Source organism: Acomys russatus, chromosome 32, assembly GCF_903995435.1.
Source record: "Acomys russatus chromosome 32, mAcoRus1.1, whole genome shotgun sequence".
Taxonomy (NCBI): Eukaryota; Metazoa; Chordata; class Mammalia; order Rodentia; family Muridae; genus Acomys; species Acomys russatus.
Window position 1 is genome coordinate 19468939 of NC_067168.1, and position 19540 is coordinate 19488478.

Consider the following 19540-nt stretch of genomic DNA (forward strand, 5'->3'; position numbering starts at 1 on the left):
ATCCCAGTCCTTGAACAAGCAACAAGTTCTTTTAACAGTTGAAGTATAAAAGACCCGAACATTGATTCTCAAGGCAGTGATTACAAGTCAATGTGTTGTGTTGACATTGAATGCTTCTGGTCAGCACCTCACACTATCCTGGTACTGTGCACTGTTCTTCCCGAAGCACATCTCGTTTAAACTGATATGCGTGTACCTCTCCCTGAATTGCAGACATCCAAATGGAGGCTCCTCATGCAGGAATACACTTGCCCTCGCGGTATGCCCCTCAATATCCGCCAGCAACATTCCAAGGTAACTTCCTTGTTGAATAAGGAAAACTAACACTAAATCGGTTGATGCTCCCAAGAGAAAGGAAGAAGTGGTGACCATGTCTTTGTTTTAGTAATTCTGTCTATTGGCTGAAAATTACATTGAGGAAATAAATATTAGTGGCCTAGGTTTTGTTTTGCTTTAGACTACATTTTTTTCCAAAGAAGTAATTTTTATTCATAAAGAACAGCAAACAGTATGAAGAGCTAAAGGAATCCATGGGCTTATATTTACTCATGAACCATAAGATTGAAAATAAATTAAATCTTTTTTTGTTTTGTTTTGTTTTTAAATAAATTAAATCTTGATACAAATAGTAAGTAAAATGTTTTATTGGCTGTTCACCTCTGCTAAACATTGCTTCATGTGATGGTATTTTGAAGATATAACTGTGGGTGTTTTTGAGCCATGAAGTTTTTAGAATTAATGGTACCCAGTGAAAAATAAGGAAAACTTAAGACTGTAGGCTGCGTACAAAAGAAGTGTCACTCCCTCGTAGTAACCCTCGTTTTCATTTTGTAATGCATATGAAGGCCTTGTTCCTTTATACGTGTGGTGAGAAAGGGACATCAGTCACATATCATGCATACTAAGATTTCATTTATCTTTCCAAACAGTAGAACGATTTCAGAGACCTAGGCAAATGCCATTGTCAGTATCACTGGAGCTTTGTAAATGCCGATATCGATGGTGTACCCAGGTTTACCCATAGCAGTCTATTGAGATCCTTAGAGATCACCTTGGAGATTAATATGAAAGGTGTTCCAGTGGGCAGAAGGGTACATGCGTTTGTTTTCTTTTGAGTAAACAGATTTGCGTGGGAGTCGAATGGCCTGTGTAATTGTCTTAGAAAATTCCCTGTGGGTGTCAGATCTTATCCAGATGTTTCCAATTAAAGGACTATGAGCTGGCTAGGCTCCAGAGCTCTAAGGCAGACATTCTCAACCATGGCTGTCATTAATTTTCACTTAAAAATACTAATACAGAGAATCTTCCCAGGGAAATTAAATCACACCTCTAAACAATGACTGGTAATAGCTGAATAGCCAGGTGGGTCTAATGTGGGGCCTGCGTTGACAAAGTCAGTTCTGAATTCCTATAGATAAAGAAGTTGGAGAATTCCTAGCACATCCATAATTTAACCCAGGCACCTATGGAACAGCTTAATTAACCTTATAGCTAATTTAAACTAGGCATAACATGTGAAATTCAGTTAGTATCAGGCTTGGAGCTTTTTAGAAAAAACAGCTTGGTTTGCTTTTTCTATAGCATCATCTTCAGATAATAATGTTTGAAAATGATAATGACCCAAAATGCAAAGGCATCTGTGCTACAGGCATTGTCTTAAGTTAGGTTGAGATTAATCTAAGGATTCTCTTAGGATCTAAGAAACAGTGCTTTGTGCCCATGTCTGCTGATACAAACCACAACAACAAAATCAAAACTATTTTGAGGAAAAGAACAGTATTGGTATTGCATGTGTATGTATAGAGTCCCCATGTCATTATTCCCCATGCAATGAGATGTGGTAATTGTTTTTTATGACATTTCATAGAATTAGAATGTTCAGCAACTCAGCAGTAATTTCGTGTATGTGAGAGATATGCGCAGGTCCTACAGAAATCCTGTACATTGTATGTCATGTCCAGATGGCTTCTCTAGAGCGTTTATCCTGTAGGCATTTAGGGACTGCTGCATGACCGTTGTCCCCTTACACACTGGAAGGTCAGGTACAGAGACTTGGATGAGGTTTCAAACTATGTAGTTTCTGCTCCATAGCTGCCTCATGTCACATGAGCTACCCTTCTACATTGGGTCTTCCTTCTGCCCCAGAGAGGAGTCTGTGAGGGGAGGGAGGAGTGAGTCAGGAGAGGTGGTCAGGGGAGTCTCTCAGCTCTGACTAGCAACCAGGTGCTTCGTTATCTCTACAGGTTTCACAGAACAAAGGCGGACTCGTGATTATCCGGATTATGTGTCTGGTTTTTGGGGTTTTTTTTTTGTTTGTTTGTTTTTTTGTTTTGTTTTATTTTGTTTTGTTTGTTTGTCATGTCCAGGGTTACAAGTTCAGTCACAATTAAAAAATGCAAACAGGACAGATTTTATTCTTATTCTCAGCTGGACAACTCCAATTCAAAGAATCTAAAGAATGTCTCCTCCACAGCAAACACATTTGTTATATGACAGCCTGCTTTTAAGGTGGCAGTATTTGCAGGTTGAAAGCACTACAGACAAACATAAAGTATCTGAACCGTCCTTTGAATGAGTAGCAAATATTAATACCTAACTCCTTGTACTATACCCACATTATAGGTAAGACAAGTTTACTTAGTTTTATTCCTCCACGGATGTACCTTGTATGACCTCTATCTTTAAACTACATTTTGTAAAAAGAGGCCTTAAATCTGTGAGCTATTCTCCTGGCCAGTCAGAGTTTGTTAATTGTCTCTATCTACCAAGCACTAATTATACTGTTTTGAGTTTATTTAAGAGCAGATACCCCAAGAAGATTCCTGGAGTAGTGGCCTCATCTAGCTATGTGCTTATTTTTGCTTAGTGATCTCCAGGGCATAAGGAAGAATTATATTTTTCCTAAAAAGGACTGAGACATAATTTTCTTGGGAAAAGACATAAAATGAATCATAATATAGAAGGTCCCCAAGAAGGCAACACTCTATGAGACCAAATCCAAAAGTGAGAGCTAGAATGACCGTGGTTGCAGCAGTCAGCTCAGCTCTGCTGGAACTGTGTCAAACAGCTGTGCCTGCTTCTTGGCTTTCTCCGTTTTCAGTGGCGATGATTGTGTCACACTCCTTAGCCTCCCCCACCTCTGCTGTTGGATGCTGGAATAACATGAGGGCCCCTTAGGAAGGAGCCAGGTGGATGGCTTCCTGTTGTCTTACTCACCACTCCCAGTTGTCACCTAGCAAAAGATGTCCCCCTGTTTAACAGTCAGCCCAAATTCACAGTCAGTTATGGTTTTGACATTCACTTCCATATGGAACATTTCTTACCAGACTATCTCATAAAGTGTTTCCATTCCCCTGTCTGCATAAGTATAATCTGTGTTAAGTAACTGCCTCATGTGCTGTCAACTCTCCCATAACTTCCTGTCACATCAGTATGAAGTCTTTTCTGTGTTTAAGTGAGCTAGAAGTTGTCTTTAAGTCTCTCACATCTCCAATAGCACCTGCCATGTATTTAACCTATGTAAAGCTTATTTGCTATAGAAGTTATAAATTGCAAGTGTTAAGGTACTATATCATTATTAAACAAAAGTTTTATTTTTAAAACTATTTCAGTTATTTGAACTTAATAGCCCTTAGTCATTAGAGAAATAAAAATTAAAACGACATCAAATTCCATATTGCCCCATTCTGAATGGTTCATTTTAAGAAAAGAGGATGGTAAATTAATGCGGTCTACAACAAAATTAGCACTAGAGATCCCTCCAAAAATGAAAAATATAAGTATCATAGGATTCATGCTAACAGGATCTAAGTCCACATACCACAAACTCATGGTTCTTACTATACTTTTTGATATAGTAAGGAGTCAGCTTAGATACTTATCAACAGGTGAATGAAACACACACACACACACATGTTTTTTTCAGTCATAAAGAAAAGTGAAATCATGTCATTTGTAGATGATGGATGAGATTTGACAATACTGTATTTAGAGATACAAACCAGGATAAGTATGGTAGTGCACACCGTTAGTCCTAGCGCTCGGGAGGCAGAGACAGGCATATCTTTGAGTGTATGGTGCCTGTTTAACTTACATAGCAAGTTAAAGACCAGCCAGCCAGGCTGGTATAGTTGAACCATCTCAAAAGACAAATATATCAACAAACAACCAAACAACAGATAGAACTCCCAAAGACATATCTCTAATTTTTAAAATTATTTAAAATTATTTTTGTGTGTGGAAACCAAAAAAAAAAAAAAAACAAAAAAAAAAAAAACAAAAAAAAAAAAAAAAAAAAAACAAAAAAACATGTCCACATAGGATGCAAAAGTAGTCTCGGATAGGCTAGTCAGAACCAACAGGAAGATAGAGGGTAGTACACAGGAGGGTGGTGACAGATGAGTTGGGAGCAAGTAGGCCAATGTCACCAATGTCACGGTGTGAGAGAGAGTGTGTGTGTGGTACAAAGGTAGACGCCATTAAGAGAGAGAGCACATCACAGTCCATTTCAGAGCTCTGATAGAAAGAAAATCTTCTAAAGCCCAGTAATCAGATAGAAAATCACTGTGATCCAGAGGGACTCCTTGGTGACAGGGAGAAGCAATGAATGTAAGACTGAAGACCAAAAGTGAAGGCCCCCATCCAGCTTTTCAAGTTAAAGAAGTCTATGGTCATTGTAGAATGCCACCAAGTAGAGTCTCCTACACATGTGGACCTGAAAATTGTTATTTTGCCTGCCTCTTCTTGAAGATATTTGGGGAGATTTAGAACAATATTTATTTACTAATACTGGAGAGAAGGGCTGTATCTCACCTGGCAGGGTAGAAGCTGCGGTCACTATTGAACCTCAAGACCCAGGACGCATCTCTGAAAGTACAGCGTCCTTTCACTCTTCCACTCGCAACCATTAGCTTGCTACTTTTTTTTTTTTTTTTAACAAAACCTTGGAATGCTTTGCAAAGACAGTTCAGTTAATTCTGGTATGTTCCAGTTAGTTACTTGGATTGACACATTGCTTAGGGATTTGTTTATGTTCTGTTTATACATATTCATTTTATGTACATGTGTGAAACCGTCACAACAAAACCCATCATTTTGCTGAAAGTTTTACTGCATGTTCCACAGAAGGAATTTCTGTTCATGAAAAACCGAAAAATTCCATTGGATGTTGGATAATTAAATTTCATAATTTAGCACTATATGTTCTTTGGAAAACATTTTGATTTAAAAAAAAAAGAGAGAGTAAAATCTATAAGAGGCAAAATAAATTTATGTAGCTGAGAGGCAGAGTAGAGGAAGAAGTTAATAAGCTTCTACCTGTGAGCACGTGAGCATGTATGTGAGCACGTGAGCATGTATGTGAGCACGTGAGCATGTATGTGAGCACGTGAACATGTGTGTGAGCATGTGTGACAGAAGCTTCACATGATTGTCCACTGCACTCAGCTATAGCAATAGAACATAGTACAATGGAGCACGCAAATTCAACACTTAGAATAAGCATCTTAGAAGCACTTCAGTGTAGTAATAATGACAGGATTCGTATATATGTTAAGGAACACAAACCCAGATACATACATATATACATATATGTTTCTTAAATTTAGATTCTACAAAAGAGAGAAAAAGAGGTATTTGCCTTTGTGCATCTAGCTTATATCTCATTATATGGTAATGTCTAGTGTCGTACATCTTCCTAGAAATGATTTCATGCTTCTTTATGGCCGAATAAACCTTCATTATTTATATCCATAATTCATATCTTTGCCTATATCTATATTCAAAATCTATATCCATTGTCCATCATACCTGTATCTGAATTCATATCTACATATGTGTCTATGTGTGTGTGTGTGTGTGTGTGTGTGTGTGTGTGTGTGTGTGTGTGTAAAATTTTCCTCATTTCTCTGTTGGTAGGTATCTAGGCTGATTTCCCCAGCTTAACAATTGTGAATAGTTTACAATAAACATGGGTGTTTATTCTTCATCCAGGGATAAACAACAGACACTGCATTGAGAAGATGTGAACATCATAGACTCAGAACTTCTGAGCAAGGAGCCGCTGGGTCGATGTCGGGGATAATTCCTCTATGAAGTTGCAAATGATTATCCTTGCTCCTATATATTTCAGGACCTCCAGAACATACTGGACGCCCTACAGCCCAGACTGACCACCATGGTCCCCAGTCTGGTTACCCAGGGCCTCAGCCTGCCTACACAGTCTCAACAACAGCTGGCTATGAAGGCTATAATACAACATGGCATTATAATCAAAATAATCAGGCTATAGTCCTTGTAAATACTGAGTGGATGCCACCACCACCACCTCTTCTGAACTGCCCACCTGGGCTAGAATACTTAAATCAGGTAAGTCTATATACTCAGAACTCACAGAAGACATTAAAAAAAAAAAAAAAAAAAGCAACTGTCCTTCTATTTCTAGTTTACTTGAAAAACAATTAACTTACTAAAGTACAGCATTGTCTCTGTGCCTCCTGATTAGTCATAATTCCCTGCATGAAGTTCACTTTTTAAGCAAAATATCAATGTGTGAGATAATTTTGTTTTTAGTTCCTGTGAATTCAGCCTATGATAACAGCCAACACCCAGGATTAATTAGACATTATTCAAGTCATTGTCACTAGTACAATCCCTATAGACCTCTGTGGTGAGTGGGTGAGATAATTATTACCATTTTTTCAGAAGTGGAATCTAGTGTCAAAAGATGTTAACTGCTTTGTTCATGCTCAGAAACCAAGGAATAATCATTGTGATTTACTTTTTAAATGTGGGCTTTGGTACTGAGCACAGACACTTTTTTTTGTCCAGGACTCACCAATAGCCTTGGAATTTGAGGAAAAACAGTGTAAATAAAATGTATTAGTTCTTTATCATTACGTGATACCTAACAGTAATTTTTTCATGCATGCAGTTTTATAGAAGTCTGCTTTTATTCTTTGGAAAATTCAATATTATAAATGCCTCCAGTGAGGGAAGAAAACTGGGTTTTGCTGACCTATATATTTCAGTGGTAATGAATTTTAGCAACATGAAGCTTACTAATAAGTTAGTGTGAAAAATCAGTGAAGTAAAAGAGGGCTGTGAGGTACACCCAAGAGGAGCGGGTGGCATCCAGTCCACCCCCAGTTTGTCAGGTACATACAGCACTGACATGTCCCATGGGCACTCGAACAGCAGACAGTCATTGTGAATATTCATCCCTAAAGAGGGCATCATTATCCATTGACACACATACACACACGAACCAAGGCACAAAAGGAGGTGGCAGAATGTAACGTAGAAGTGGGAGAATAAGGAGGGTGGCTATGCAATGCTGGCTTCTGGGTGCTGCGTGACTACTGAGCTCATAGCAGTTGTGGTTGCCCTCGAAGGCCCGAAGAAGCTGAATCTCGGCGAAAATTCCTCCACTGAAGCCAAAGGGGCTCCTGAGTCCTCATCCCATTTGGTATCTGCTGAGGGTGTGGTCACTGATGGACTTCCCATGCTCTGAGGACAGCCCCACGTCTGTGCAAGCAGGGGCAGCACTAATTGCACTTAGTGGACTATTCAAATAGAAGAGAAAAGATCATTTTTTTTTTTCCATCTCATTTTTGAAATGAACAATTTAAAGAAACTGGTGCTGAATCTGGAGAAATGGCTTAGGAATTAAGAGCAGAACCTGGTCTTGCAGAGAAGCCAGCTTTTATTCTCAGCACACACATATGGCCACTGAACAACCATCTTCAACTCCGTTTCTGCTGAGTCTGTCTGCCATGTTGAGCCTCTGCAAGGATTGCACACAACTGACATAGTTACATACATGTAGGGAAAACATTCATACACATAAAGAGAAATATGTCTTTAAATAAATGCTCACCATTAAAATATAAAATTTAATGGTCTACGAAAAGTAATGTGATGTATGAAATGCTGATAATATTAAGGATTGATCACTGATTGCTTGTACACATTCTCCCTTTTTCTTTAACAGATTGATCAGATTGTGATTCATCAGCAAGTTGAACTTCTGGAAGGTGTGTATCTGTTGTGATGATGGTACTTGTAGAAACAGAAGCAGTTCATTAAGATGCAGGCCTGTCTCTGGTCTCTGCTACAACATTCTTCTGTGGAAGGTTCAGCCAGGGGGTCACAGATGCTTCTCCTTACAGCAGAGAAATTGTGGACATTATCTCCTGTCCACTTCTGAGAACTAGGAGTCAAAACTTCCTGTGTTGGATATGTGTTCCCACGAGATGTCACCACATTAGAAAGGAAACCGCGTTTGTGCGTCCTTCCTCTGTGCACTGAGCTAACCCACCCCTTCCCCGTGACTTCTACCTCGTAGCTACTCACTGCTAGGGTGTGGCCAGCTTGAGCCTTGCCAGAACCTCAGGCAGTGAGTGGTTCGGCTCCCATGTCAAATTGCTGACAGTGGAGCGGAGACCTATGGAATCTTCCCACTGTGGGCTGTGGATTCCCACCCGAGGTGCAAGGCCATGTGGTGTTGAAGAGGCTGGTCCTCACAGAACATTCGTGTTCTTAGTGGGTCCAGTATTGCCAGGTGGAAACCTAGGAAGCCACTAGTTACGTCACCAGGAGAATGCAACCAGGAAAGGTGTATGAACACCTGACCTCATGGCTGGAGTCTGGAAATATCTGTTAATCCATCTTCGCTAGTTGGCTAAATTATTTTCCACTGGTAGAAATTAGCGTATGAATGTTACAAAGTCATGGATTAAGAAAAAACAAACAAAACAAGAACCCATATATCACTTAAGTACATTTTATAATATAAACCATTCAGTGTTCTCAGAACTCTTGCTTTTCTTAATTTTCTCAACTAATTTCTTTGAAATGGAACCCACTATTTCTTTGTAATTTGGTTTCAGGTTTTAAAAATGTTTATCATATATGATATTTAGGTTTGCAATATAAGCAGCAGATGTTATATTTTATGTAATGTAACCCATCTCTTTTTTTTTGTGACATTTATATTTATTCAAACAGACAAGGTAATTTTCAAGTCTATTAGTATTAATATGAAGTATGTTTACATTTATTGCAAAGTTTCTTATTCTTCTTCCTCAGAACTTAACATATAATTTATGATATTATAAATAGCATAAAGGAAATAAAAATTAATCAGGTTTTATATGATCTGAACCTATGACTGGGCTTGGGAAAATGCCTGATGTGAAAGTGTGAGGACCTGCTTGCTGATCCCTAATATCTACCAGAGAACACGGAAGATGCTAAGAACTCAATGGCCTGCCAGAAGAGCCAAAAGGGTGGGCTTCAGTAAATAAATTTCAAAAACAAAAAGGTAGAAATCCACAAACACGAGGATCCAGTGTCAGTCTGTAACCTTTACATATGCTCACAAAGGCAGCATTCCTGTAGTCATGTAAATACGTACTTAAATAGAGGCCCAGGCATACACAGACAAGCTCTCAATAACAAAAGGTATAAGCATGCAATTAGTTTGTTTTCATTTGATAAATAAGAAGAATTAAGGGTTAATGATTATAAACCAAATATTGATGAGCAACTCAAGATTTTTGAGGTTAAGACACTGAAATGGCAACAGGTTGGACATTAAGTGCCACTCAAAATCAGCTGCCTGAGTGACAGTTGAATATTGAGAGAAAGGTGTCCCCTGGATGCAGAGCTCAGGGACTGTGTCAGCCCCCGAAAAGGCACTTAAGTGAGTTCGTGACAATAAAGGACATTTCCAGAGGACCAATAGTCCTTGCATGTGGATGGCATAGAGTGTTTGGGCTTGTGCAGATTTTAAGTAATCACTCATGATTTTGGCAGACTTCTAACAACCTAAGACCCAAATCTCAGAAGGTTATAGACAAAGAACGATATTTATTCTGTCTTGGCTCTGAGAAAAAAAAAAGGATCACAAAATGAGTATTAATATGTCAAGGGCCATGGTTTGAATATCTCTGGGTGTCAGCATTTAGCACCATTCTATTAGCCCCTGATGTGACAGGAAAGGCCATTTAGAAAGATCTTGGTCACAGACAGGATCTGAATTCAAGTTCTCATTGTTAAGCATTGCAACCCTTGTCTAAAGCCCCCTTCCTACTTTGAAAGACCTATTTCTAAGCTAAAATGGATTTCCTTGTCCAATGTCCTGTTGTGATTCACCTGTTGTGAATCCCTTGTATTGCTTTTGTGTAAATGGTGTGGAAAGGGGCGTGTGTGTGTGTGTGTGTGTGTGTGTGTGTGTGTACACGTATGTATATATTCCTCAAACTATTGATTTTGTATATCATATATATGTATGTGTGTGTGTGTTGACTATAAACGTAACAATCACTCTAAGATGACTGCACTGTTATCCTCACACCCAGCCCTCCCTTCCCACCCAGCTCTGCACCACCTCAGATCCCGCAGCCCCTCGTGACAGACTCCATGGGGGTGGAGATGCAGCTTGCCCTCTTTCGAGGTCTCCCATGTGGACTTCCTTCCTTCTTACCTGAGTAGTCTTCCTCCTTTCCCACTGCCATTCCCTCAGTCCAGATCATCCCAGCACTGCTGGTCTCCGCTCTCCTCCTGCTTCCTGCAGCCTCGTGGACACCAACCCACTGCTACCTTAGGAGAGAGTCACTATTCCTCAGAAAGTGTTGAATCTGATTTCCCCTATATCTTTTCAGTCTTAACTGGCTTTGAGACAAATAATAAATTTGAAATCAAGAACAGCCTCGGGCAGATGGTTTACATTGCTGTGGAAGACACTGACTGCTGCACTAGAAACTGCTGCGAAGCATCTAGACCTTTCACTATGAGGATTCTGGATTATCTGGGCCGAGAAGTCATGACTCTGGAGAGACCCCTGAGATGCAGTAGCTGTTGCTTCCCCTGCTGCCTCCAGGAGGTCAGTGTGAAGTTCCCATGGCCCCTTCGGAAGAAGGTCAACCTGAGTTTTCTAGCATGCATTAACCCTGGATGGTGAGGCTACAGTTACAGTCAGCATGCACTCTTGCTTTTGTAGATAGAAATCCAAGCTCCTCCCGGTGTGCCACTTGGTTATGTGACTCAGACCTGGCACCCGTGTCTGCCGAAGCTTACCCTTCAAAATGAAAAAAAGGAGAATGTCCTAAAGATTGTTGGTCCATGTGTTGCGTGCACCTGCTGTACAGATATTGACTTTGAGGTAAGAAATATCAATGTCCACAGGATGCGTTTTCCTGACATGAAAAAGAGTATATTCCTATGGAATGTTACTAATGCAATACTTAACACTTAATACTTAAATAGTGTGACTTGATGTGTGCTCATCTGATTAATGATTGTTCAATTATTCAGAGCAAAAGTTAGTACCCCATTAAAGAGTAGAGTGTCCCAGTGTCATGCAAACTGAGGTCAATTAAATAAACAAATAAATAAGAAGGAAAAACAAAAAAATGTCCAGGATTTAAAAATTCTATAGGTTTTGCTAGTGATTTGGCTGTGCAAACACAAGGGCCTGAAATTGTATCTCAGCGCCCCTAGAAAAAAAAAACCTAGTGTGAAATATACCCAATGTGGGGGTGTGAGAGAATGAGGCTACTCTGGGCTTGCTGGCCAGCCACTCTAGTTCAATAGGAAACAGCCAGGCTCAGGTAGGAGAGACCTGATCTCAAATAATAGGATGGAGAGTGATAGAAGAGTCCTGATGATGACCTCTGGCCTCCATAACCATCCTGTCGTACATAACCATGTCCACCCACACACAAATGTGAATGTTTGCTTATGGGTACGCATGCGCACGGACACACACATACACACACACACACACACACACACGGGGAAGCTCTTCTGTTAACATGGTATATTCACTTTATACCTAAGAGCTAAGAATAACCAAGCCATGTAGAGTAATTCCTGGCACCTTATTCTTTCTGCTCTTCTTCTGCATTGTAAACCTCATCCAGCTCTAGGGCAAGCCCACAGATTTTGTTGTTTGGAATTCCTATCAAAACCCCACTGATGTAATGACAGTTTCAATTGTGGTGAGTAGAGAGGCCACGTCTTTTCTCTTCTCTGGTGTTTCATTTTCTAAATTTTCCACCACCCAGGGTGAACTGTGGCTTGAGAGTCTAACGTAGAAGGGCCCTGACATAAACAGAGCTTAAGTTGTCAATCATGTCCCATTCCCAGGAGTGTGAACTACCCTCAGGCTGCCCTGCTCAGTCCTGCCTGCATGTGAGTCATCTTCCTGCCCGCCCTCCACGTTGCCCACCACAGAAGCCCCTTGGGGGTAAGACACGAAGCCTGCCCTTGCGCTCTCTCACGCCGCAATGATCAGGCAGCCTTTACACCAGAGCCTAAAGCAGCCACATGACATGTGCAGCCTTCATCTGACTTCATCTCACTACCTGTTGCTGTTAACTCACTTCATCAAAGCAAGGGTAGAGAATAAGATCCTTTGAGGGATACAACCATTCCCATACCTTTGACGATAGAGTATTATCATATTTTTATGCTTTACTAATAGTTTTTTTTTTTAACAGTTCAGTTCCAGATTCATAAAGTAAACTCTCTAACAGAAGTACATTCATTGGACGTGATTTCACATAGTCAGACCTCAGTACTGTTTGCGTCTGTAGGCCTCCACCAGGATCTCAGCCCGCATGGCCCTTGCATAAAGCACACTTCTCTCTCTCTCTACACATACACACACACACACACACACACACTGCACAGTTCTCTGAGTACAATCATTGATATGGAGGCTCATTAACTTGGAGATTAAATTTTCGTATTCACATGTCCTGTTTAAAATCATCCCTGGGGCTGGATAGGTGGCTTAGCAGCCAAAGGCCTTGTTACCAAGCCTGCCGATCTGAGTTCAAGCTACAGGACTAACATAGAAGAAAAATTAAACCCCCAAGTTGTCCTCCGACTTCTGCGTCTACACCAAGGTGTACAATTCACGCATACACACACACACACACACACACACACACACACACACACACACACACACATACTTACACACTTAAACACACACACACATCTCATATTTAGCTAAAAATCCTCTTGTTCTGTTTACTTTTGAATGTAGTTTACAATTCATATTTCTGATCTTCACTCCAATAAAATTACACCTGAAATAAATAAGTTAATTTTAGCTTTTTGTTTTACAAAAATGGTAAATATCTGTGCGTTTATCTCTGTGATATTGGGTTAATGATGCTGGCAAATAGTCCCCTTTTTTATAATATAATTCACACTTCAGTAATATATATGAAAATGTATGACTGATTATAAACGCTTAAATAACAGCTCTTGCAATAAAATATTGAGATATTTAAAAAGAGGGTTTGTTTTAAAGCAGCTTATCACAGTATCGTATCTGACACAACTATAATGGGTCAGGGGAATTCCCGTGCATTGAAGAATGCTCATGCAGCAGGAGCTAACTTGGACCACACATGACCTCCCATATGTTCACATGCAGGTCAAGACAGTCGTAGTGAATGCTCTAGTCCTCTGCAACAGGCTATCATTAAACTAGACACATGTTAAAACCTAATTCTTCACAAGTAGGAAATGTATTAGGTCCACCCTGTGTGTGGAATGCAAGTGTTATTTTATGAGCAATAACCTGTGACTTTTCATGCATGTTGGAGGTAGACTTCCGCAAATTTAAGGCGCCATCTTCAAAGTATGAATACCTCTAATGTCCCATGTTTACTTGGTGGATCCTGTCTGAGATAAGGGTTTTAACGGAGGCTGTTCCCACCTCTGGTGCCTTTTGCAGGTCTGGAAAGGACACATCTCATTTCGCACAAGCCTATGTGTTCTTACTTCAGTGAGCGTCCATGTGCCCTCTACGGAGTAGCCTTTAGCTTGGGCTCAATTTGTTCCGCTGTGTAATGGGACCCAGGGCTTTCCTCTCACAGAGCTGGCAAATCAGGACATTGTCAGATGGGAAGTCTGACTTCATGTTGTTCTTCTTGTATTCTTTATACCCACGCTTTCCCAAGTCCTACTCCATCTTGGCAGCCTCCCGTGGAGCTTCTTGTTGGCTCCTTCTACTCACTAGCTGGTCTTTAGGTCTTGCTATGTGTTGGCATCTCATGCCCCTCACCCCCACCACCCCACTCCATAGGTGACAGTGAGCCTCTACCACATTTAAACCTGTCAGCCTGTGATAGCTGAACTTCTAAAAGCTAACAGGAGTCTATGCAAGCAGAACACTGTATACATAATAATAAATCAATAAATCTTTTTTTAAAAAAAGCTAACAGGAGTTTTCATCTATTGACTTCCCCACAGCCTATAGACCTAATAATCATTTAATAAGAAAAATATTCGGTCAAAATTTTCATAAAATATTTGTCTGATTTTTACCTACTTTAAAGTAGTTTTGCCATACACATTCTATAAATCCTCATGATTTTATTTTCAATTGTAGATCAAGTCTCTTGATGAAGTGTCTAGAATTGGCAAGATCACCAAGCAGTGGTCTGGTTGTGTGAAAGAGGCTTTCACGGATTCAGATAACTTTGGGATCCAGTTCCCCCTAGATCTTGATGTGAGGATGAAAGCTGTGACACTTGGAGCTTGTTTCCTTATAGTAAGTCTGTTCCTGCTAACTCTTGTTACAATTGTTGCATGATGATTGGGCAAATTGAGTATCCCAAGGTGACATTATTAAATTAAAGGTTTTAGCTTGTTAATTGCAATTCAGGTACTGATGACTACTTTGTATCTGAGGAGTCTATGCCTTGTCATAAGACAAAACATGGATTTTATTTTCCAGTTTCTTGTCTTCTCAAGTTTTTGTTGTTGTTGTTTGTTCGTAAAATAAAACATAAAAGTAGACATTGGAGGCAAGTGGTGAATCCATATTTACGTGCAAAAAGTCTGATGGAAATATAGATGTTCAGTCATTAAATTTGTCTAATGTACAGCTATAAATGGAAGTAAAGTTAAACATCCAGGCATGACTCTAATTTCCCACTTGTGGAGTATTTATGGATTCTAGAGAGAAGTTAATTCAAACATTTATATGCCCAGGTATCTGCGCAGTTCAAATAAATCAGAAATTTCTGATCAGTATTTACATAGTATGCCAGCAGATTCCACTATGCAGGACACGTTAAACATTACCAGAAGAAAGGAGTAGTCCTCAGCCTTAGCTATACAGTAGAAGGGCCTAGGAGACTTCACACTCTCCCTGACCAGATTGCACCCAAAGCTACTAAAATCCAAGCTTTTAATCTGTGTATAGTTCTCAGCTAGTTCAAGGCTTGAAATGAGATATCTTAAACATTGATTTCGGAATGGAATCTGAAAAAAAAAAAAGCTTGTGCAATCCTAAAGTCTGTATTTTTTTCAACAAATAAATATAAAGTAAAATAAAGATAAAAATAAAACAGGAGACTGTACAAGATGCCACCAAAATACTGATTGTGGGACATGTTTGACATCAAATCAAGGAGAACTATAGTAAAAGTAATTTTTGATTCAAGGCTGCCAAATACAGATAGCCAGAACACTAAGAATCTAACATTTATATAATTCCTGATTGTTTCATGGTTCTTCTTGCTGTAGGTAGTTTGTTATATATATATGTGTAATAATATAAATGTATATGTAAAACAATTTAATGGAAAAAAGAAAAGTGAATATAGGGGAATGGAGAGATGGCTCAGAGGCTGTGTTTCCAAAGGTCCTGAGTTCCATTCCCAGCAGCCACATGGTCGCTCCTAGCCATCTGTACTGCAATCTGGTACCGACTTTCGGTGTTCAGGCACACACGCAGGCAGAATGAATAAAAAAATAGTGAATACAAAAAAAGTTATGAGATGTTCAAGAAAATATCTGCAATCACTGGCTATTTGATTGTATGAAGGATGTATTAGGATGTTTTAGTTAAAACAATTAGCCATTTCTATGTTCCTTCAATATGAACTGGTTTGATAACAGCTTTTTTCTTTTAATTTTAAGTAATGTGGAGAGAGGAACAGGGTTGTATGGTGAAGTAACAGGTAGACGCGGATTATTCAAATTTGTTTTCTTTTTTAAAATTTATTATCATTATTATTTATTAATTTATTCTTGTTACATCTCAGTGGTTATCCCCTCCCTTATATCCTCCCATTCCTCCCTCCCTCCCATTTTCCCCTTACTCCCCTCCCCTATGACTGTGACTGAGGGGGACTTTCTCCCCTTTTATATTCTCATAGGGTATCAAGTCTCTTCTTGGTAGCCTGCTATCCTTCCTCTGAGTGCCACCAGGTCTCCCCCTCCAGGGGACATGGTCAAATGTGAGGCACCAGAGTACGTGAGAAAGTCATATCCCACTCTACACTCAACTGTGGAGAATGTCCTGTCCATTGGCTAGATTCAAGTGACACCACATGCTGGCGAGGATGTGGGGAGAGAGGAACACTCCTTCATTGCTGGTGGGAATGCAAACTAGTACAGCCACTTTGGAAATCTATCTGGCACTATCTCAGAAAACTGGGAATAGGGCTTCCTCAAGACCCAGCTATTCCACTCCTTAGAATATACCCAGAAGATGCTCCAGCACACAACAAGAAAATTTGCTCAACCATGTTCATAGCAGCCTTATTCATAATAGCCAGAACATGGAAACAGCCTAAGTGTCCCTCAGTAGAAGAATGAATAAAGAAACTGTGGTACATTTACACTATAGAATACTACTCAGCTATTAAAAACAAGGAATTCTCAAATTAATCATTATTGAAACCAAAGGAGCAGGTGCTGAGACTATGCACTGCTATTCTTTGAGTTATGCTTTTTTCTTTTCTTTCTTTCTTTGTTTCTTCTTATTTTTTTTTCCAAAAAGGTTAAGTAAAACCAGCAGTTTATGGAGGGAGGGATGGGGGGGGCGATAGATAGATATGCAGACAGAAAGACAGAGTTTTGAGTAAGTGTTCTTTACACGTAAAAAGTAAACTTAACTTTAATATTGGGGAAATATTTTAAATCAGAGTCAGGGCATGTGAAATATCCTGCATTTAGGGAAGGAACAGAGTGTGTAGAGTTCACATTGATGACAAACAGGGCTTAGAAAGGGGAAGCGGCACGTGTCTTCTCTGGAAGAAACTTTCTAGATGGGAAAAATGAAGTTAACGGCTGTTATGGCATTGCAGAAGCTGTGCATCTCATCCACTTTAAAAACCATGGGAAGGGACTTTTGAAGTTTTCACAATCAATAATCAGTGAGGCGGGTAACTATGTTTAACCTGGTTTAAACTTTATACAATATGCACACATTGAAACACGTTCCCAAAGTACAAGTGCATTATTTTTGTGTCAATTCAAAGAAAATGTTTTCTTTTTCAAAACCATTTAAACACCAGAAACCTGTCTGTAAATACAGAGGAAGTCATTTAAAACCGGATATTGCCTGGTTCAAAGCTAGGTAGAATAAAATAATTGTGAACACAAGCTGTGAGAGATGGGTTGAAAAAAGAAGTAACAGCAACATTAGTACGCAGGTGGTCAGCAAACAAGCTGAGTTATTACTGTTGGTGGAATAAAAGAACATAGAAATGGGAAAGAAATAAATCCCAGAGGATTTGATAGTTATAGAAGAAAATTAAATGGGAAACAGTAGGCAGGATAAGAAGCGAGTTGCTGACCCTAAGCTAGGAAGCTTGATCTGGGCTTCGTTCTGAATGAGAAGGCCGCATCAGCCTCGGGTCTAAAGTTGAACTTCTCTTACTGGATATGTTTGAAAGTAGAAAAAGCTAAGGAGGTGAGGACCACTGGATGCTCTTCCAGAGGGCCTGGGTTTGACTTGCAGCACCCATATGATAACTTAACAGCTATCAATAAAACCACTTCCAGGCGATCTGACACTGTCTTCTGGCCTACATGGGCACTGCATGCAGACACATATGTAGGCAAAATAACCATACGTAGATACTGAATCATTGATGAAAGAAAAACTTTAAACTTTAAAAAGAATGATGGAAAGCTTTTGAGGGAAATATGAAAAAAAATATTGAAAGAAATTATGAAGGGATTAATTAAACCTATACAGACATGGAGAAAAAATGGAGTTATAGAATCTAATTGCTTTTGTAGTCAGAAGGGAAGGTCAAGCTTATTGATAGACTTTCCAATGTTTATTCATTCCGTTTAGTTCATCTTGGATAACACTATGTCATTGGGCATCAAGTGCCCTTCACTTTCTGTATTTAAGAATAGATCATTCTTTGTCTCCTTAAGATTATTTCTGTGTTTTTGTTTCTATGTAGGATTACATGTTCTTTGAAGGCTGTGAGTAGGAACAAAAAATCAGAAGTGCAGTGGGAACTAAGAAAAGAAGACAGATGAGACCTGAAGTCTAGACGACGAGACTGTCTGAATGGGCAACCCAGTACTTTCATGTTCCCTCATTGAAATGCTTCAGGATTAAGCTGTAATACATGAGGCACAGTATGTATAATTTTGCTGTCCAAATGTTAGTTTATGTTCTACATAACAGGAATAGACATGGATATATATGGTTATCCATTTCTAAAACCTTTGCTGAATTTAAAATAAAAAACAAGAAAATTATGTTTAGAATTAAAAATGTATAGAAAAGTAAGTTGCGCCATAATCTGTTATTTATCTTCCATCTTCTGTTCAATATAAACCTTGTTAGTATTGATTTTATTATAAAATTATACTTAATTCTATCAAATCTACTTAAGCTTATTTCTTACAAAGACCTGATAATGTCTAAAAATATATATTTTGAAAACATTTTAAAAATTAACTATTTTGTTGGCTGGGAAATACTACTCAATAAAATGCTAATAAGATAAACTAACGTGTTCTTTTTATGTCTTCAGGACATGATATTAAATGTTTTTTTAAAAAACAGAACATTTTTATTAATTCATTCATATTACATCGCAATAGTTTTCCCATCCCTTGTATTCTCCCATTCCTCCCTCCCTCTTGCTTTCCCCCTGTACCCCTCCCATATGACTGTGACTGAGGGGGACTTCCTCCCCCTGTATATGCTCATAGGGTATCAAGTCTCTTCTTGGTAGCTTGCTATCATTCCTCTGAGAGCCACCAGGCCCCCTCATCAAGGGGACATGGTCAAATATGGGGCACCAGAGTTCATGTGAAAGTCAGTCTCCACTCAGCTGTGGAGAATGTCCTGTCCATTGGCTAGATCTGGGTCAGGGTTCGATGTTTACTGCACATGTAGTCCTTGGCTGGTGCTATAGTTTGAGCAGGACCCCTGGGCCCAGATCTGCCGTTATAATGTTCTTCTTGTAGGTTTCTAGGACCCTCTGGATCCTTCTGTTTCCCCATTCTCCCATGCTTCTCTTACCTAAAGTCCCAATAGGATGTCCTCCCCTCTGTCCCATTTCCTGATAAGTGAAGACTTTCATGGGACATACCCCTTAGGCTAGTGTCCAGATATAAGTGAGTATATACCACTTGAGTCTTTCTGCTTCTGGGTTAACTCACTCATTATGATCATTTCTAGTTTAATCCATTTGTTCACAAATTTCGAGAATTCCTTGTTTTTAATAGCTGAGTAGTATTCCACAGTGTT

General features: G+C 39.4%; 1 protein-coding gene across 1 annotated transcript; it reads left to right on the forward strand.

Annotated features, from left to right (window-relative positions):
- Nucleotides 1-221: 221 nt before the first annotated feature.
- Nucleotides 222-18636, forward strand: LOC127183904 (phospholipid scramblase 2). The gene is made up of 7 exons (XM_051140011.1): nucleotides 222-294; nucleotides 6131-6366; nucleotides 7991-8033; nucleotides 10665-10885; nucleotides 11003-11164; nucleotides 14414-14575; nucleotides 18237-18636. The coding sequence occupies exons 1-7, from the start codon at nucleotides 222-224 to the stop codon at nucleotides 18264-18266; spliced, it is 927 nt and encodes a 308-aa protein (XP_050995968.1). The 3' UTR covers nucleotides 18267-18636.
- Nucleotides 18637-19540: the final 904 nt, after the last annotated feature.